Source organism: Benincasa hispida, chromosome 1 (genome assembly GCF_009727055.1).
Source record: "Benincasa hispida cultivar B227 chromosome 1, ASM972705v1, whole genome shotgun sequence".
In the NCBI taxonomy this organism is placed as follows: Eukaryota; Viridiplantae; Streptophyta; class Magnoliopsida; order Cucurbitales; family Cucurbitaceae; genus Benincasa; species Benincasa hispida.
In genome coordinates this window covers 53,373,968-53,395,533 of record NC_052349.1, presented here as the reverse complement: position 1 = coordinate 53,395,533, position 21,566 = coordinate 53,373,968, and the positions used below count along the sequence as shown (strand labels likewise).

At 30.1% G+C, this 21,566-nt stretch overlaps 2 protein-coding genes across 14 annotated transcripts; one reads left to right on the top strand and one right to left on the bottom strand.

The window, feature by feature from the left end:
• The first annotated feature begins 7,425 nt into the window (after positions 1–7,425).
• Positions 7,426–10,483, top strand: LOC120071100 (rhamnogalacturonan I rhamnosyltransferase 1-like). Its single transcript, XM_039023156.1, has 8 exons — positions 7,426–8,212; positions 8,295–8,362; positions 8,459–8,547; positions 8,647–8,812; positions 8,921–9,210; positions 9,302–9,506; positions 9,597–9,754; positions 9,887–10,483. Exons 1-8 carry the CDS (start codon positions 7,891–7,893, stop codon positions 10,131–10,133), a joined length of 1,545 nt encoding a protein of 514 aa, XP_038879084.1. The 5' UTR covers positions 7,426–7,890; the 3' UTR covers positions 10,134–10,483.
• A 3,899-nt stretch (positions 10,484–14,382) lies between these two features.
• On the bottom strand, positions 14,383–18,411 carry LOC120066977 (transcription factor BIM2). Of its 13 annotated transcripts, XR_005479210.1 has the most exons (10): positions 18,092–18,409; positions 17,826–17,934; positions 16,412–16,535; positions 16,222–16,317; positions 16,107–16,136; positions 15,497–15,924; positions 15,060–15,177; positions 14,825–14,956; positions 14,644–14,719; positions 14,383–14,542 (listed from the first exon to the last, which is right to left on the bottom strand). XR_005479210.1 is itself a non-coding variant. In XM_039019528.1 (9 exons), exons 1-8 carry the CDS (start codon positions 18,141–18,143, stop codon positions 14,849–14,851), a joined length of 1,065 nt encoding a protein of 354 aa, XP_038875456.1. In that variant the 5' UTR covers positions 18,144–18,409; the 3' UTR covers positions 14,383–14,719; positions 14,825–14,848. The 13 variants fall into 13 exon arrangements, 10 of the variants coding, with proteins under 10 accessions (XP_038875456.1, XP_038874626.1, XP_038876405.1 ...); XR_005478994.1 differs by having other exon boundaries at positions 14,644–14,956; positions 18,092–18,408; XM_039019528.1 differs by having other exon boundaries at positions 14,383–14,719.
• Between the last annotated feature and the right edge of the window lie 3,155 nt (positions 18,412–21,566).

Here is a 21,566-nt window from a genome sequence, read left to right as displayed (position 1 = left end):
TATACATATATAACTCTAAGCGTATTCGTATCTTGATTTTTTAGAAATTGACATATCGCTGTATCATATCGTATCTTGTATCCGTATCCGTATTGCTATTCTTTTTAGATTTTAATAAATCCTAATTCAAGTTTAAATTAGTAAATAATTAATAGAAACTTAAAAAATTACACCATTCAGGTGTAGATTTGTTATTATTAAAAAATTATATGACTAACGTGACAATTTTGGTATTTAATTTTTTTTTTTTTTTAATACTGTGGTTTATCTACAAAATTTTACATTTAAACCATTAAAAGAATAATTTATAATACACATAAAAATTACCATTCACGTGAACTTTTGGATAGCTTTTGGTTTAAAATTTGGTTATCTCTAAACTATCATATTTGATTTCCAAAATTTATCATTAAAAAAATCACATATAAATTAAATTGATAATAAATTTTCAAAAAAAATATCTCAATGTATTCGTCATCTATAATATCACTTCAACATTTAATTTGTTTTTTTAGTATCACATTAAATCATTTTATTCATCATGTTATGTACATCAAAATCTTTCTATTTAAATACTTAACATTATAAATATCATAAAAATAGATGTACAATGCTTAGTGTAAAAGCATGTGTCATTTTTCATATTGTCCATATGGCTTGGACAAAATTCCATACAAATTGGAGAAAGTTGAGAAAGTTGAGAATTTTCTCATTTCAATTTATTTTATTTTTTATTTATATATTATGTTTTATTTATTTTAATGTTTATTTATTTTATTATTATATTATATTTATTTTAATATTATATTTTATTACCATTCAGGTTTCCATTGTACTCCTCAAATTCACAACACGTATAAGCTTCTGTCGTTTTTCCCGTTAAAGGTGGGACCTAAAGGTATGTCAGTTTTTTACTCTTCATTATAATTAATAAATTTAATGTTATTTTGCATAGTCAATATTTATTAAATTTCTAACATAAGTACAATATTTTATAATAGTGCCGCCATGACAAATCTCACAAAATTAGAAATTTTCGCCCTTGATATTAACGACAATAATTATTTGTCATGGGTACTTGATGCTGAAATCTAACGGGATGCTATGAATCTTGAACAAATGAGATAGGACAAAGCATATTTCACCAAAACTTTTCTGCATTCATGATCTTGAAGAAAATGGCAACATCACTGTACAATAAATTCGTTCGAAGGATAATCTGACAGACTTATTTACAAAGACATTACCAACCGCAACTTTTGAAAAATTGGTGCACAAATTAGAATGCGGCGACTCGGAGATCTTAAGTAATATTTTTGTGAGGGGAGTAAATATATTGTATTCTTTTAAGAGTATATATTATACGAAATATGTACTATTTTTCCTTCAATAAGGTTTTTTTCCATTGGGTTTTTCCTAATAATGTTTTCACGAGGCATATTCCATATATATATATATATAGGCATCTAAGGGAGAGTATTATAAATATCATAAAAAAAATATGTGTCCAATCCTTAGTGTCCTAAAACCCCGTATCATTTTTCATACTGTCCATATGCCTTGTAATTACATGTAAGTCCATGTAATAATTGATGCTTTGTGTCCCACATCCTACTTGCTACTTTACCTATAAATAGTGACATTTTGCTTGGACAAATTCTATACAAATGAGAGAAAGTGAGAAATTTGAAAATTCTCATTTCTTATTTTGTTAATTTATTTTAATATTATATTTTATTATCACCTGTATTCTCGTTGTACTCCTGAAACTCACAATACTTAACATCTTTTAAGATTTATTTTTTTACTATCACATTAAAGTAATTATAAGATTTTCAAAATTTTCAAAAAAAAAATATTTTATTTATTTATTTATTTTATGTTTGCCTATATGTACAGTCTTTTTATCACACCAATTGGGTTTCTTGTGTTTACTTTTCTACTTTGATTGACTTCTCACGTGCATTCTTGCAAATACTTTTGCTATTTTTTTTTGTCATTACTTCTCTTTGAAATATTGAAACTGTACGTGACACTCTCGCCTCATACGGCTCCGTCCCGGCATCAGGACCTCCCCTTTTCTTTGTATCTTCTAGCTCCTCCTAGTTCGACAAGTGAGTCTGCTCTCTTTTGTGTATAATCCTGCATAATCTCGAATGTTATCAGTTCCGGTACGTAGACCAAATGATACAATGCGAGCAAAAGTTCCTTCGGACACATTTGGCATGGTGCTATCCATTGAGTAAAGGGAGGGTTTGTTACAGTGATTCGGGCGGTTGGTGGCCTCTTCCTCTTCGAGAGTTGCGGGTCTTTGCCGCTGCAGTCTTTTGCTTCCTGGTAGATTCTTCTATTTGTATAGAAAGGTATTCCCTGCTAAGGATAAACTATTATATCTCACTCGAAAGTGTGAAAATACGACTGGGGGGCCCGAACGTTCCTTTATACACTGGGAGTTTTTTAAGGGACTCTGACTTATTGTTTGCACTGGGATCTCAATCGCCATAATGACCAGAGCAAGCCAAAGCCAGGCCTTTTTTTTTTTTTTTTTTTTATTGTCTACACTGTTCATATGCTTTCTTTTGTTGTTTGGCTACAACAATATCACTTGATTGAAAGAAGCCATTAGCGATCCTTGACAATCGTATGCGTTAATGCTGTAATCATATCAGCAACTATCGATCCAGAAGATTGTATCGCTACCATATCTGCATAACCTGGACTCTCATACCAGATGATAACAATCTTTAGCTGAAAGAAAGAACAAATTTCTAGGAATGTGCAGAGCTGAGACCTGCTGTTGTTGAGTGGCAGCAAATGAGAAATCTCGTTTGAGGCGATTCGAGATGAGCCGCTAAAAGAAGGGCGATAGAGAGAGGTGGAAGGAAGACAGCCTCTCATGCATTACCAGAAGGAGACAGCGTGACGTTCAATCTCTAAGGCGGGTTTCCGCTGAGAACGGAATAGTGTTCGTGTCTAAAGGTGAATAAAGTCCTAGCTTCTAGAGTTCGCTGCTTTTCCCAAGCCGGAGAAGGGCTTATACTGATCGTCGGTATGTTCTTTATTTTGTTCTTTCATGTGCTTTCTGGAATCCAAATTCTTCTTATACCATCGCTCAAAGGGCGGATCCGCGGAGCTACTATAACGTCAATCTCATTGAAATCGACGATGTTCTTTACTAATAATGTATGATTTTTTCGTTTACTTGAGGTTATGAATATGGTTTAATTGAATGAACTCCAAAAGTTGGAACGCAACATTTGTTTTCCTTCATCTTCTTTATCTTTTTAGGTTTTTTTTTTTTTAAAAAAAAATTACTTTTCACAATTTCTTTTACCATTGAAAACCTTACATTTATTTTCGTTCATCTTCTTTTGTTGTCCCTTTTTATTTCAATCTAGATTTTTTTAATTGAAATTTAGAACTATTTTAAACCACTCAAAACACTCATTGAAAAGTTTCTTTTAAAGTAAATTTATTTCAATGTTTAGCTCTTCAATTTACTTTATCATAACAATTATAGTAAAAAACATCAAATAATAAATATATTTTTATTTATTAAATTAAATGAAAATAATATTTAAACAATAAATCTATAATTTATTAGATTTTCTTTACCTAGCTTCATCAAAATCTTATATCCGTATCTCTAATGGACAAATATATACCTATTTGCATAAAAATAAAAAAATAAAAAAATCAAATCACATATTATCTCTAACTAATATCATCCTCACATTAAGGAAAAGATATTTAAAAAAACACACATCAAACAATATCAAGTTCAGATTAAATAAAGAGAGAATATATTTTTTTAAAAAATCACAATTTATCAGTAACTTAAAATGAAAACATTTTTTTTTTTAAAATCACATTTTATCTTCGACTAATATTTACTTCACCTTAAATATAGGGAAGAATTTCTTTAAAAAAAAGTGAAATAAATATTTAGTTTCTATGAGGTGTTTGTTTTTTTTAATCGGGATTTAGATTTTAAATTATGCATTTTTTTAAAATAAAAAATAGTCTCTTTTTTTAAAGAATTAAATAGTAGTTAGAAATACATTACAAATGGTTTTTAATTCTAATGAATGTGAATAGTTTTAGGAAAATTCTTATAAATAAAAAAAATCAATTTTAAAACTTTTTGCTGTAAATATTTTTAAATATTTTTTTTATATTTAAAAAAGTCCCTAGATTTTATTTAAAAGTTTTTTTAAAATTATAAATGAAAATAGTCTCTCTTTTTTTACTTTTGTTTTTTAAAAACCAAACAACTTAACCAAGTAAAACTACAAATTAGATTAGTAAAACCACGAATTACATCAATAAATCACTCAGAGTAGAGAATATGAAAAAGAAAGAGAAACTTGCTCTTCCAAAACCTTGCATGTAAAGAATGTGCCAGAACATTGTGACCAATATTAAACATGGATGAACTGAGACAACCTCAAATCATTGAATAAAAATGAAACCTCGTTGAGGTACACAAAAACATTATTAAGCAGATGAACTATCTTCATAGAATTAGATTAAGCGAATGAATGTACGGTAAGAAGATCATTGTAAATTGTCGTTGGTTCAAGAATCTTGATCTCGTTACATCTTGGGATGAATTTAAATCCAACGAGATGGACGCAATCCGTGTGATCTTTGAGCACCCAACATAAATCAAATGGTAAATATAATACATCCTTAAAAATAAGGATTAAATAATTAAGAAAAATTATGCGTTTGCTTCTAATTGAGGTTTGAGTTAGACATTGTATTTAGGTGGTGAGTTTTCAAACTTGACATTTTAGCCCGCGAAATATAGGATGATCTCGTTTTTGGTCCCTACAATTAACCCTTTTGGTTCTTCTGTTAACTTTTTGTTACAGTTGACTCACTAAGGCTTCGCCCAAGAAACGTGATCTAAAAAAAGTTTTTAAGGTAGTGGTGGAGAAAAGGGCAAAGGAACAAGAAAAAAGAGAGAAAATAAATTCCAACTCAACAAATCCAATATATATATATATATATATATAGTTTTTTCATATGATTTTATATAATTAACAAATCAGCAACCCAATTCAATTAATTGCCACCTCATTTTTTTTTTAATCAACTAACGATCAATTTAATTTTAGAGACTATTTAAAACTATTTTGTAAACCTTCCGGACTAAATTACATCTTTTAAAACTTGGAACCAAATAGACACTAACACCAAACTTCATGAACCAAAAGTGTATTTTCCCCTAAATAAAATTATTCCATTAGTTTTATATAACAAAAAGTTAACAAAAAACCAAATGTGTTAATAGTAGGTACAATAAACTAAGATTATCCCAAATCCCACCAGCTATAATTTCAAGGAAAACTCATGAACGCAAATGCAACTAACTCAAACTGGGGATCAAAAGTATAACTTTTTCATAATTAAATAAAATTCTAATAAAAAAATTTTCACGGATAGAAAAAATGTCAAATTATTTATAAAAATAGCAAAAAAAAGTATACTAATAAACTTCTATCAACGACTATCAGTGATAGATTTATATCAATTTTTATCATCGATAGACACGGCTAGACTTTTATCAAACTCTATCAAAGAAGATTAAGATTTTGCTATTAAGTAAATAGTTTTCCTTATTTTCCTATTTTTGAAATCCCCAAATGTAATATCATACTTACTAATAAATCATATAAAATTTGCCAATTGAACATAACACTTCACTAGTCATAACATATACCCTCGACCAATAGGTCAAATGTTTGAATCTCCCTTCCTCACTTGGTATTGAACTCTAAAGAGAAAAAAAAAATCACACAAAAATTAACGAATAAAATCCTCAAAATCATGATAGAATGGCATCAATGGCCTATTTTTGGAAGCCCAAATAAAACCTAATCCAACTTTTAAAAATCTATGATATCTGGCCTTTGTTTATGTCAGCATGCACAGTGAAATTATCAATGTGATCAATTATTTGCTTCTTCCTTTTTCTTCTATCTGAAACATTTTTTTTAAAGAAACAAAATCTAATGTGAAACTTGGGATAAACTTTTGACTTCTCCTCCTTTCTTTGTCTTCTTCAATCTGTAATTTTGTTTTTGTTATCTAATCAATTATTCAATTCTTCTTCAGACTCAATTTGTAATTTTATTTTTTTTAGAAATAAGGAGAGCGAGTGGAAAGTAAGAAGATTTTTTTTAGGAGTGAGAACGAGAGTTAATATCCTAATACCCGAATTCATGGGTCAAAATAATAATTTCACATGACTCAAACAAAAAACTAAAATTCATTGATTTTTAAATCTTAGACTAATTTTCATTTGGGTGCTTGAAAAGGTAATGTTCTTACACATATCCCATGAACAAAATGACCCTATTCACTCTCTTGCTCAGTAGAAATCTTCTAAAGTCGGCTAATTTGTGGAATCGTGATTTTCCTTATTGGTTACTTCCTTTGTATTCAAATGATTTTTTTTTCCTGTTAGAACCCAACGAACATCTACATGCTTTGATTAATAAATTTTTCTAATTTAATTTTATGCTTAATTCATAATCTCACTTCTAATCGAACAAATAACTACAAATAGTTATTAAATAGAACCTTTTGCTCCTACATTATTATACTTAAAATGTAATTAAGTATATATTAGGGATGTTCAAAAAATCTGATGACCCAAAAAAACAAATCAACCAATCCAACTCGTGCAGTTTAGATTGGGTTAGGTTCAAATAAATGAAAATTTTATGGATTGGATTGGTTCATGGGTTCACTTAATATAATCCAAATCAACTCGAATTTATTATTGACTTTTAAATTTTTTTTGTTACTTATAACACAATTATTTATACATATATTGATTTATTTTTATTTAATTACAATATTTTTTGAATAATTTATTCATCAACAACTCTTAAAAATAGTTTCTTTGTACTCTAGAAAGAAAAATTTTCACCATATAAATTGAAATTGAGTTGTTAATCTTAATTTAATATATGAAAAAAATTAAATTAGATTTTTACATATTTACGTTTTGTTTCTTTTTAGAACAAAATTTTAAATAAATGACCCGATTAATCCGAACCAACCAAACCCAAATATTTCATGGTTGGATTGGGTTTGATTCATTTTTTAATAAAGATTATTTGGATTGAATAAATTTACCACCCAAACAATTGGGTTGGGTCAACCCAACCCAACTCAATCTAGGAACATCCCTAGTATATACTTTGAACAAAAAAAAAATATAACTCAATTGACATACGAACGCGTAAACAACCACGAGGTCTACCGTTTGAATTCCATCGTAAAAAAAAAAAAAAAAAAAGTATATACTCCCAAAAAGGAAAAAGAAAAAAAAAACATTAGGATAGAAAAAGAAAAAGAAAAAAAAAAGGGGGTTGTCACTTGTCAATGTCCATGGCAACAAAAAACAATTCGAAGTGGACAATATTTACAGCTTCAGTTCAACCATGACCACGACCTCTGCTCTCTCTCTCAAACCCCTTCCAAAAGCAACGGCTCCGCCTTGATTTATGGCTTTTCATCTCACATTCTCCCTATTTCTACTCTCCCTTCTCCCACATCCTCTTTACATTTTCCACTCTCGCTAAATTAACCTCTCATTCATTCTCTTTTACATGCCTTGAAAGCTTCTGCTGACATTTTCAGCCAAAATTTTGGTCCTTTTTGAGAACTTACTATGATTTAGAGCATAACAATGCAGTCGATTGTGTTGATTAACTTCTGGGTTCCTCCCCAATTTCGGGATGGAGTCGATTTTCTAGAGAATTTTTTGTACTTAAAATAGGGATTCAACTGATTGTCGTCTTCTTTTTAGAGTTGCCATCTGTAATTTCAAGCTGTTTTGAGAAGTGGGGTTATTTGGGTTTGTAATTCTCAATGTACAAAATGAAGGAATCTGATCAGAAGTGTAATTACAGTCATGATTGGGAAATGGGGTTTAGATTTTCTGATGAAGAGAAGGTTGATAAGTTGAAGAACTCGATTACTGTTTCGAGGTCGAGAGTGAAGCTATGGATGACGAGGGCAATTACAACAGTGCTTTTGTGGACTTGTTTTGTTCAGCTTATGGCTTTAGGGGAACTATGGCGGCCCAAGCTCTTCATTACTTGGCCTTCTCGTTGTTGCCATTTGGATTCTCCTTTGGCTCTTCAATCTTCCTCTTCTTCTCTTCCTTACAAAGTTTTTCTTCCACCAAAAAGTAAGCTCCAAGCTCTAGTGTCTACTCATTTTTTCATTTTGTGATCAGTTCCTTACCAAATTTTGGTGTCTGTTTTTCACAGGGATTTACAAAAGCAATGGCTATCTCATGGTTTCTTGCAATGGAGGACTCAACCAAATGAGAGCAGCTGTGAGTTGCTTTCTTTCTTGTACCAAATCATAGACACTAAGAACTGTCAATTCTCTGTTTTCTTATTGTTTGCGTGAACTCTGCCATTGTTTGTAGATCTGTGACATGGTTGCCATTGCTAGATACTTGAATCTTACTCTTATTGTTCCAAATTTGGATAAAACTTCCTTTTGGGCTGACCCCAGGTGTGTTTGTGGAAACTACACTCTTTCTCTTATTTCAAATTTACCCTTTAGTTTGATTTGTTATAGCTTCTAAATGTGGATTCTTTCTTATCTTGTTAGTGACTTTGAAGACATTTTCGACGTAGATCATTTCATATTGTCATTGAGAGATCAGGTTCGGATATTGAGAAAGCTTCCGCCAAGGCTTGAACGAAGATTTGAGTCGAGAATGATTTACTCATTGTCACCTATTAGTTGGTCAAACATGTCATATTACCTTAATCAGGTTAGTTCATGTTCATGACGAGAGAATCTTGGAGCTTGTTCTGTTAGACGTCTGTTTTTCAATTTCATTTACTTGACTGATCGATCTTTTGGTCTTGTGCGACTGCAGATTCTTCCATTGGTTCAAAAGTATAAAGTTGTACATTTGAATAAAACTGATGCTCGACTTGCTAATAACGGACTGCCGATTGAGGTTCAGAAGTTGCGGTGTCGGGTAAATTTTAATACCCTGAGATTTACTTCTCCAATTGAGGAGCTGGGAAGAAAGGTTGTTCAAATGCTGAGAGATAAAGGCCCTTTCTTGGTTCTTCATCTTAGATACGAAATGGATATGCTAGCCTTCTCTGGTTGTACCCGCGGTTGCAACAATGATGAAGTCGACGAACTCACGAGAATGAGGTATTGCCTTTTTTGTTCCTTTAGACGGACATTTGTTTTTGAGTACTCTAGATAACCTTCTCTTAATGACTTCTGGATTATCATTGTTTAGATATGCTTATTCATGGTGGAAGGAGAAAGTTATTAATTCTGAACTGAAAAGGAAGGAAGGTTTGTGTCCATTGACTCCCGAAGAAACTTCGCTAGTTCTAAGTGCACTCGGGATCAATCGTAATGTTCAAATATACATTGCTTCTGGAGAAATATATGGTGGAGAAAGAAGGATGGAAACTCTGGCAGCTGCTTTCCCAAATCTGGTCAGTTGATGAAACTAGAAGTTGAATTGTGTAAATTCTGCTTGAATTGAATAGGCCCTTGAAAGTTTATGCTATCTGCTGCAAACACAGGTCAGAAAAGAGACGCTGCTGAAATCGTCGGACTTGAGGTTCTTTCAGAATCATTCGTCGCAGATGGCTGCATTGGATTATCTCGTGTCGTTGGAGAGTGACATTTATGTTCCTACTTATGATGGGAACATGGCGAAAGTTGTTGAAGGACATCGTCGGTAAGCAACAACTGCAATCTAGTAAATTTGTTTGTAAGCATTTCTTGTAACTAGAAGGGCAAAGAACAACCAGTTAGAGTGGAATGATCTCAGGATTCATGTTTGTTCTAATATATTCTTTTGATCTTTCAGATTTTTGGGATTCAAAAAGACCATTCTTCTAGATAGAAAGTTGGTGGTTAGCTTAATAGATCAGTATAGCAACGGATCGTTGGGGTGGGACGAGTTTTCTTCAGCTATGAAGGAAGGTCACTCTGATCGTAATGGGAGCTCAAACAAACGAGTTATGGATCCAGATCGGCCTAAGGAAGAAGATTATTTCTACTCGAATCCACACGAGTGTTTGGAAACATGGGAAGAGCCATTGAGAAGCTCATGATATCATGAAAGTAGACTTTACAACTTGTATAATTGCTGAAGAAGTTTGGAGAGAATTGATATCCTCTCCATGTAGTTTTAGAAAGGAGAGGAGAGGCTTTTGGGTTCATTGACTTGAATTATGAATAAATGAGTTATTAAGAACATAAAAGCCTCTCCTCTTGATGCAACCTTTTAGATTAGCAAAAGTTGTAACAGAGGGAAATAATTGGAGCATCCAAAATTTTTACATTCTTCAACAGTGTCAACTCCAAATTTGATGGGATGACAATTGAAATGTAGAGGCCAAATATCAATGTAGAAATCTATTTTGTTTTTCATAAACAAAGTAATAAATCATTATTACTAATATTTCATTGTTACCTTCATAATATTTATTTGACATATTTGTGACATTTTTATGTCAAACTCCTCAACTTGCAAACATAATGTTTAGATCAAATTTTCCATTCTATTTGATAAAATCACAATCTCCATTACTGTTTTCATTGAGAAAAATGAAAAATAATATAAAGGTATAGGAAAAAAAAATAGCTCCAATACTAACTAAGAAACAAAATCTAGTCCAAGAGACTAATACTTCCAACGAGATAACGATGAAAGTCATAACAACACAGTTGTTCATTGTACTTATTTACTTAGAATATTAAAATTTTACAAGTTTTTCAACCTTGAAATATTGAACGAATAAATAATTGTCTCAAAAAATTAGTTGAAGTATATTTAAACTAATTTGAAGCATAGGAAATATTTTCTTAAAAAATGATGTTACATTTCCAATGGAAGTGGTAAGGCCAAGATTAGGAGGCAAGAATTTCAAATAGACTAATAGAAAGCACTAAAAGAGAAGAAATTGAAACACTCACTTTTAACTTTTAAAATTTTCCTTTTTAGGGGTAAGTGGGAAGATATATAAGAGATATGAAGTGGGTAGCTATCCAATAGTTTTGGCATGATGAGAATAACTCACCAAAATTCCAAAATTCCAACTTCAAAGCATAGAGAATAAAATATGTTGACTTTGTATTATATTCTCATTGGGCATCATATCACCCATATAAGAGTATTTAATGGATGACATTATTGTCAACATTGCCCACTTTGCACTCAATACCCCACAATAAAACTTCATCTTCAATTCCCCATTTAACCCATCTTTCAAAAAAAAGTCCAAGCATTCAATTTTCAAAGAGCTTAGTGATCCAAGAGAGAGCATATAATGGTGATTTTCAAAGGAAAGAGAGGAAGAAAAAAAAAAAAGTTTTGGTTGGGTGATCCAAGGATGCACTTTTCACAAGGCAAGTGTAAATTAAAATTGGTGTCTATAGTAGCAATTATTGTGGGCTGAGTTTGGCCACACCATTACTTTTGTACCACTCAACCACTCACTTCCAAAGAAGAGAGTGTGTGATTATGTGGATATATATGCTTATTTACCTAAAACAGTTCACATATCACAATGATATAGTGGAATAGGTGAAAGTGCATTTCTTCTTACATGCATTCAACCAATGTTTTTACTGTTTCTTTTATGTGTATATACTCTTTTTATCAACACATAACTTTCTAGAGACTAAAAAGTTGAACCTAAAACTTGTTAGACTTTTTTATTATTCTTTTGGTTTGAGTTCAAAAAAAAAAAAAAGTGACATGATTTTAATCTCTAATCTAAAGAAAGATAGTACATGTCAATTATAATTATATATACACACACTTTGACATCAAAGGAAATTTAAACTAACTAGTGAAAGAAATTAATATTAATCATTTCTTAAGTTGGAGGGTCTAATTTGGCAAAGATAACACAAAAGTACAAATGCAACTACTGTATTATGATTCTTGAATAGTTATCCTAAAAATGTAAATTGGTACATCTCTTCACTATTATATATTTTTTGTCAAAGTGATCTACTCAACGTAAGTAACATGATATTTTCTAGAAGTTAGAGGTTTGATCCCCCATCCACATAGTTATTGTATTGAAAAAGATATATTATATATTTTCTATACTGGATATAACAACCCTCAAGAATAAGGGTAATTGTAATGGGTAACACTTTTAAAGATAATAATTGTATAGAAACATTTCTCTATTCTTTTGTATTATTGTATTATATCTACTAATACTTTGAGCATGATTGCTATATTTATAACTATCCTGAGGATAATAGTGCGTTGGTTTGATTGGTGTATAAAAGAAATGTGTTTATAACTAAAGTCTCATATTTGGTTAAATAAATAAAAGCCTCAGCCATTTAAAAGTATTTATTAAAATATTTCAATTTAAAATAATACTTTATAGAAGTATATCCTTAAAAATATACACCAAACTCCATTTCACTTGTACATAAATAAAAGGCAATTGGAAGTTGCTAATCAATGTATATCAATTAATTTAAAATAATTATGAAATTGATATTGTAAATTTAATTTTAATAGTGACGAAAAATAGTGAAACATAATTCATTATAATTTTTTAAATTAATTAATAAACATTATCATTATAACAAAAAGTGAGTATTTAGTGAAAATTTAAGTTAAAAGATATGGGAAAAATACAGTTTTTGTCCATAAGTTTTGAATCTAGTTTCTATTAGTCCCTAAGTTACAAAATTTGTATTTCTAACCCGATTTTTGACTAAGTACTAATTTCTAGTCTTTAGTTTTAATATTAATTATTTTAAAATAGTTATGAAGTTGAAATTGTAAATTTAATTTTAATACTGATGAAAAAAAAAGTGAAACTTAATTAATTATAATTCTTTTAATCCACTACAAACAGAAAGTGAGTATTTAGTGAAAAATGAGATTAAATAAAATAGGNCTAGATTTCAAAATGTTATAATTTTACTTTGAGTTTTTTGTTTTGGTTTGATCCTTAGGTTCAAGGTTCATACTTTTAACCTTATTTTTTTTCACTAAATACTCATGTTCCATCTATAGTGATAATGTCTATTAATTTATTTAAATGGATTAAAAGAATTAATGATTAATCAAATTTCATTATTTTTTTTTATCATTATTAAAATTAAGTTTACAATTTCATTAAATTAATTAATAGACATTAAAATTGTTGACCGAAAATTAATACTTAATAAAGAATCAGAATTAAAAATGCAAATCTCGAAACTTAGGAACTAAATTGAAAATAGATCCCAACTTTAGAGGAAAAAAATATTTTCTCTGATAATTTACTAGTATTTAAGAAACTTTTATAAGTATTTTACACTTTCCTGTATCTATCTATGTGACTTATGTGAGAAAATAGCACCAATACATCCCCTATTTCCATATCAAAGATTGAATTTTTTTTAAAAGTTCATTTTAGAAGGGTTTTTTTTTAAGTTATTATAATAATTATTATTAAGCCTATAATCTTTTTTCCCACCGGGTTTTCCTTAATTTTATTACTTACCTTCTAAATATAATTTTAAGATCCAAAGTAAGTTTCAAAAAACAACAGTTTTAAAAACTTTTTTTTTTTCTGTTTTTTTAAATTTGACCAAGAAATAAAAATAAGGAAATTGCAAGGAAAAAACTCAAAACTACGATCAAAACTGTTATTTAGGGGATCAAGATAGACATTTTGAGAGTAAAGATGACAATAAAATAAAACAAATCTCAATATTCAAAGACCAAAAATTAGACTTTAATCAAGTTCAAGAACAAGACCATAACTATAGATTTAAACCATGAGAAAAGTAACTTTATTAGTATAAGTAACCTCCAAGAAAATGTGATATTTCATCATCATATCTAAACAAAACCACATTAACCAATCTCTCTACCTTACACATTCGCTTTCACACCTATTTTTTTTTCTCCTTTTTTTTAATTTGTAAGTCTCCGAACCAACTTACAATAGTCGACGAGACGACCCAACTAATCCTACAACATTAAATCCTAGATAGGTAGTCATCATGAATTGAACCTAAGATCTTTTAACCCTGCACCTTTTTTTTTAAACGGAAACAAAACTTTTCATTGATATAATTGAAAAGAGATTAATGCTTGAATTACAATGGGAAGTAATAAGCAATAGAAACTATAAGATGAAGGGAACAACAGACGCACCCAGATATCTCAACTACGTTGACACACCCATAGCGCCCCATCATATCCCAATCTTGCACTTTCATGTATGAAAGCCATACATAAAAGACCAAAATACTTCTTAAAGAAGTTTAATCTACTCACTTGAAACATATATAATATCATTACAATTTCAAAATAAAACAAGAAGCTGCTCATTTTTGCTAAGTTACCACTCTTTAATCATATTCCAAAACATTATAAAAGCATATTCCACTCTTTTAGTTCATATTCAATCTGAAATAAAAGCATCATGAACTAGAAATGTTCTAACCTCATAACCATGCAACTAAAAATATTCTTGGGGCTCTCATTAATCTGGAAAATTACAGAGTACAAGACATTACAACAAAATCCAAGCTTTTCTATCATAACTCAACCTTATATCAAATTTTTTTTTTAAAAAAAAAAAACTTAACCTTATATCCATGCAACTAGGACCAAGGAGAAAGACATGTACAATCAAAGAAATCCCAGTTGCTAACAGACCATGACCTGGAAAAAAAATGGCCAAGATTAACCCCCAAAACACCATCCATTTAAGAACAAAAAAAATTAAATAATATCACACTCAGGGATGGAAGAGAACAAAGGAGGCACATTTATAAAGAACAAAGTAACACACTAAACCCCTGTTCTAAGCTTCTTGTGAGCTTGTTCCGAGTCCTCGTTAAAGCAGCCATGAATATTCTGTGTCATTACTTGATTGTTCAAAGATTGTTTTTTTTCATCCTGGTGAAATAATGGGTCATATAACAGGAGAAACAGCAGTACATCAATAAAACTAGCCACCAGAAAAAAAAGACTTCAAAAGACCAAGGTGAAGGATATGAACCTCTGATAGGGACATCGCTCTGTTTCCTCGTTTTCCAACATCTACTTTCACTGAGATGTTGGTCTGTGACAAATCAATGCCTGAAGCCTGCAGGGCCTGGGTCAAGGTACTTAGTAACCTGCTCAATACAGAAACTATGTCAATCATATAACAGAAGAAAACTAAAGAGCTAAAAGATAACAGGGATTAAATTACATTTCAGAACAATTCAAGCTTTATAAGAACATTTATGGGGGAAAATAGGGCTGGTAATTACATAAAAAGCCTCTTTCCACTTTCTCAAATCAATTAACTGCCTCAACCAGGCAACTACGCATTTTCACGATTACGGTGAAGATATGTGAATTTAGCTAAAAGAGGGAAAGAAACTGTATCTTTCATATTTTATATCACAAAGATCAGACACAAATCACATAAAACTCATGGCAGATCCTCACCCATGGGAATAGGCACCTGAGATACTCTCCAGTTCACTTTCCACGGTTAGATCCTCCTGATCACTAACAGCATGGTTCAGAAAACCTGTGGTGGTACAGGTTCTACCCTGCAACAATTCAGTCTGGGTCTTGGAAGAGATGTTCTCTGATCCTGACACAGGTTCGTCCAAAGATTCTGTTGATAAACTACTTCTTCCAACCGGGTCAAATACAATTGGTTGTGTATGCATGCTCATGGGGAGTCCTTGCGTAGCAGAGACAAGTGTATGATCCACTGCATTCAATACTGCAGCAGGACCCAAGTCAGCATCCATCACATTCGGCACATTTGTTACAATTGCTTGGGAGAAATTGACAGCACTCTCATGATTGGAACCCCGCTTTACCACTTGAGAATGATCAACATAGTTATCAGCAGCTCTATAATTCTTCTGTCAGAATTCAATTAGACAAATTACAAGATTTTTCCACAGAGTTTGGAGGGCAAACATGCCAGTGTAGCTTTTAAGAGTTTGTTCACAGTTTCATTAATTAATAAGAGGAGTTACAAGGTCATCGATGACTTTCATAATCCCAACAGAAAGAATAATAGTGTAAAAGGATTTCTTACATGAAAAGCATGATTAAACCACCTTTCTAACTGAATTTCCAGAAAAAAGAAGCAAGGAAGTCACCAAGCTGGTCAATGAAAAAGTGAAAACAAAAGTCAGTCAAGAAGATTATACCCATGGCATCAATTTTGAAGGCTCTGAACTCCATCCTTGGCATGACCCTTCGTACATATTTAACTTCTCTTGTAAAAATTGAATGTACTCAATTACCTGAAGTTCAAATACATATTAAAGATTAATTCGTCTAGTAAACAAGGGATCTCTCATTGTCCCTAGTAATTCTCTACAAATATGTGAAACATACCTCTAACAAGAATGAAGCCTTATCTCTTTTTTGATCATTCTGAGGTATGAGGTCTCTCAAAATCTGAAATCTGCCCCCATCAGAACACAATATTTCACAAAAACGTGAGAATGTCACCAAGATCCTAAAAAGAAACCAACAACAAAAGGGCATATAAAACAGAAAAGAGAAAATACCCTGAAAACTAAACCATTAACTCTTCAAAAGAAAATAAGCCATGAGGTCAAGCAAAAAATTTTACATATCATTTCCAGAAGCGAAATACTGCAGCATCTAGAGGACTAAGAAAATGATTTTCATACAATAATCCTATGGAAAAGCAGGGATGTGACAAGTAAACGTGCTACCGTTCATACAACAATCCTGAACTAAGCGAAATTTTCAGACTTCCAATAAATATTCAAACAACACAAAAATGTATTCAAGTTGCCCTAACATCTGAATACCCATGATCCCATATATTTAGCTGAGAAACCATACAAATCCGCTTCACTTTATTTTCACCTAACCTAACTATAGGAGCATAAGACTACCAAAAACGAGGGAAAAAAGGATAAGAAAGACTTAAATGAACTCTGAACTAGCCGCCATTTTTTAAAGTCAGAAAATAAAAACTTGAACAAAATGGCAATCTTCTTAATCAATGTCACTTCTAATTAAAATAATTTTCTTCCTTTGCAGCATTTACACAAGATGGAAAACGAGGTAACAGAAATACACTCATCCCTCAGTATGCTACATTAACCAAAAAGCCGTTCATATCAGCCCAAAAGCAGAAGACAATTGGCGAAATTCTCGGGACCTCGTTTGTTTTACAGGTTTTCCTATGAAATTTCAGACACACATTTAATATCCCTGTTTGTTTCATAGAATTTCACTTTTTAAAATCCAGAATATTATTATCTAGGAAACTGTAAAATCCATCTAATATAGCTTAATTAATAAATAAATTAATATCAATTATTTATTATTAAATATAAATATATTATTTTGAACTTAAAAATTTCGACTAATATCTTTATTATTAATTTTTATGTTATCTAAACTATTTAAATATATATTATTATTGTAATTTCAAAATATTCTAAATTAATTTAATTATTTTTAGTAACTAACTTAATTATGTTTGATTAAAAAGTATTTATTTATTTATTAATTAATTAAATAATCAATTAACATGACAATAAATTAATTAATGTTAAATTTAATTGATCTTTTATATTTAATTAAATAATTATTTACTTTTAGTTTCTATATACAAATTATTGAATTGAATACAAATTTCAGATATGCAAAGAACAATATCTGTGATCTAAACGGATTTCAAAGATTGATCAAATTACAATAGGATTAGAAGAGGAATACACATTTGAAGTAGAAATTTAAGTAAAAGCAGTAAGCAGCAGCAACATACCTTTCATTAATTTTACTCCTCCTTCGCTGCTCAGTCTCGGAGTGTTTAGACCGATGACCACTCGCCTTGTTCTCCCCACTCTTCCCCTCAATCTTCACTCCCAATTCTTCTAACAAACAAAAGATTAAACATCACCAAACACATTGAAACCCACGAATCATTTCATTTCTTTAAATTAAAAAATTATAATCATAATAATAAAAACTACTAAGGATTAAATTCAAAACCCAGAAATTAAATGGAGAGAAAGAGAGAGAGAGAGATACCGTTGGCGTCGTCTTCGAAGCGTTCCTGGATGGACTTGGAAGTCTTCACCATTGGTAATCCGAATCCAGAGCCGAAACAGGGCCTGGAATTTTAGATTTTGATGCTTCAACAAGAAGGTGAAAAAGGAGAAGAAATGGAAAAGAATGGGTATTGTGAAGAATTAGGACAGCACACAAATAGAAGAAGAAGAAGAAGAAGAAGAAAGGTGAGAGTGGAGTTGGAGGGAGCCCTAGAACTGGAGGAGAGGGTGGAGAATTGAACTCAATTGATTTTTTTTTTTTTTTTTTTTTGTGTGTGTGTGTGTGTGTTAAATATTTAATTAAAATTGAAACTACTGAAATTATTGGAAGGGGTTCTGTTGGTAGTGGCGGGAGCTAATATGCGCCGAATTAGTGGCGTAGACCTTACATGATTTGAGTTACTCGTATTGGGCCTGAGTTTGGGCCTTGGCCTGTCTTTGTGTCTTTTTGGAAGGAATCGGATGAAGATTTTAGTTTTCGATTGAAAAAATAGCAAAATCGAAAATTAATAAAAATTTTAGTAAAACGATTGGAAAGCATGTGAGCTATATTTTTCAACTTTTTTTTTAATTTGTTCTCAATGGGTTTTTGTAAAACCGTGAGTGATCACATTTTAAACGTATTCTAATAAAAAAAAAAACTAAATAAATAAAATCCTACATCTTAAATATTTTTCGATTTAAACAAATAATTTCCCCCTGATTTTTGTACCTAAATATCTCTTTCGTACCTATCTTTTCTTTGCAGGTTTGATTTTACCAAACTATTTTTTTTATTTCTTTAATTTTTTTATTACAAGATTCAGATTTTATCTAAATCCTTTTTTTTTTTCCGTTTGTTTATACATATTATTAGGTGAATTTAAATTAATTATCATAAACTATTGGATTTTGTTGTATTTTAGTGGCAAAATTAATATAATTGAGAAGATAATTAATTTAAATGTATTAGATAGGGGATTGAAAATTTTTAGATTTAAACTAATAAAAGATTTGGAATCAGAAAATTTTGTTTGAGAGAGAAAATGATAAGAGTCTATATTTATATATATATATAATATATATATAAATAATTAAATAGCATAGATTTATTTTTTAAGAAACCCAATAAATTTTAATTGAATTAGATAACAAAAAAAAAAAAAAAACGTAACCCTATCTTTCTCTCTTTCCATTATGTTATTTTTCCATGGTTGCAAGTGAACATCACCAGTAAGTCGTTCAAATATATTTCCTTCCTTTTTAGTTCGTTTCTTCTTCGTTCATGAATCTCCGATTGGTAGCCATGCAACTCTCATCTTTGTTTTTTCTCTTCAATCGTTCTTCTTCTCTGTGATGCTGTCACCGATTGTCGATTGCCAACAAGCTTCAATATCTTTTTCATCTCAACAAGCTGCAATCTCCTTGGTTGCTTCCCTTCAAAATGTGCTTCATTATCTATCTTTTTATCCATCTATTTCTTATTCTTTGTTTTTTTTTTTTTTTTTTTCGTTTCGTATATCTTTAAGTATTGCTAACAAGCAATTGCTGATACAAAATACACTATAGTCTTTCATCCATCTATTTTTTTATTATTTTTTTATATATATGTATTTACTTGTAATGACCTGTAAAATACTTAAATATAGTGTATTTGCATTAGTTAAATTCTTTTTGGATTTATTTTAGATTCTAATGTTTTTTTTTTTTATCAATTTTAGTTTACATAGGTATTTTGGACATTTTTTAATTAATACTTTTATTTTAAAAAAATGCTTAATTTCCCTAAAATTTATTATTTGTCTTGTGAATCCAAGTAAAAAGCAAGATGGCATTATAAGTAAAAAAATCCAATTGTAAAAATAAGTACGTGGGCTTTGGAGGCCCAACTGAGTTGATACCTGACAAGCTAAAGCCGTGTGAGAAGTACTTTTGAAAGATATCATATAGTTGTATTATGTTCATGGATTGGATTCAAAAATTTTTTAGACCCAATTCAATTATTCGTATTGTAAATTTCTTCAACCCAAATAACTCTTATTAAAAAAATGAATCCAACCCAACCCAACCATAAAATATTTGGGTTGAGTTGGTTCGGGTAAATCAGGACATTTGTTTAAAAAAAAAATTCTAAAAAGAAACCCAACGTAAATATGTAAAAATATTATTTAATTATTTTCATATATTGAATTAAAATTAACAACTCAATTTCAATTTATATAGTAAAAATTTACTTTCTAAAGTGCAAAGAAACTACTTTTAAGAATTGTTGAAGAATAAATTGTTAAAAAAATATTTGAATTAAATCAAATTAAAATCAATATATGTATAAATAATGTGTTATATGTAATAAAAAATATATTTTTTAAAGTTAATAATAAACTCGGGTTGGTTTGGATTATATTAGATGAATCCATAAACCAACCCAACCCATAAAATTTTCATTTATTTGAACCCAACCTAGGTTGGGTTGGGTTGATCGGTTTTTTCGAGTTATCGGGTTTTTTGAACATCCCTAAGTTGTATAAAATCAATTCATACAACAACTTTTAGGGTAATTACATTTGGTAGCATTTTTAGGAATAATAACCAAGTGTATAACATCATTTAAAGAAAAAAAATACAAATATAGACAAGTTTATCAACGATAAACTTCTCTATCGTTGATAGACTCCCAAGTCTATTAGCAATAGACTTCTTTATCGTTGGTAAATTTTTACCAGTGATATGGTCAATCACTGATAGACTTCTACCAATAATATGGTTTATCACTGATAGACTATTTAAATTTGGTCATGTTTACAATGTTTTTTTGCATTATGTTATATCTGCTAATACTTTTGGTCTAATGTCTATATTTGCAATTGTCCCTAACTTTTATCAATGTAATTTGGATGATGATGTACATGTGAATTTTTAGTAGTTTTAAGTACATCCTTAGCAAATTACTATATGTATTTTAGTAAAATTGATTGTCTACTTTAATCTATATAGTTAAATCAATATAAAAACAATTGAATATAGTAGGTCTATTTTGATCATTATCAATAAATCATAACAATTAATTCATCCTTACCTTTTCAAGTTTAAAATTAAAATTTATCAAATACTAATTAATTTCAACATTGTATCATAATCAACTATCAATTTTTTTCTAAGTATCACAATGCAAAGAATGAAGTGAAGAAGTATAACTTATAAACAATTGAGTTGTATCTAGGTCTATGTACAACTCCAACAACTAACAATGTGCCAAATTTATGCCAAATTTAAATGAAAGAATCATTCTGACATAGCATCTAGAAAATCCAAAATGAAAACAACCAATAATATACCTAAATATGCATATAGATATGGAAATTGTCCTAAGTATATGTATGATAGTTTATAGAGTTTGACCCATTTCATTCTCAATTTAATGAACCTAATTAAGTAAAAAAGACAAACATCCACTCAAAATTATCATAAATACATAT

What these genes read in the sequence shown, in the direction of transcription:
- LOC120066977 (XM_039019528.1), bottom strand. Translation starts at nt 18,143, where the DNA reads ATGGTGAAGACTTCCAAGTCCATCCAGGAACGCTTCGAAGACGACGCC. An exon ending in CTTCAAAATTGATGCCATGG is followed by an intron (nt 16,137 to 16,221) that starts GTATAATCTTCT and finishes CTGGAAATTCAG; the next exon opens with TTAGAAAGGTGGTTTAATCA. An exon ending in GGTTTAATCATGCTTTTCAT is followed by an intron (nt 15,925 to 16,106) that starts GTAAGAAATCCT and finishes TTCTGACAGAAG; the next exon opens with AATTATAGAGCTGCTGATAA.
- LOC120071100 (XM_039023156.1), top strand. Translation starts at nt 7,891, where the DNA reads ATGTACAAAATGAAGGAATCTGATCAGAAGTGTAATTACAGTCATGAT. An exon ending in AGTTTTTCTTCCACCAAAAA is followed by an intron (nt 8,213 to 8,294) that starts GTAAGCTCCAAG and finishes TGTTTTTCACAG; the next exon opens with GGATTTACAAAAGCAATGGC. An exon ending in TGTCATATTACCTTAATCAG is followed by an intron (nt 8,813 to 8,920) that starts GTTAGTTCATGT and finishes GTGCGACTGCAG; the next exon opens with ATTCTTCCATTGGTTCAAAA.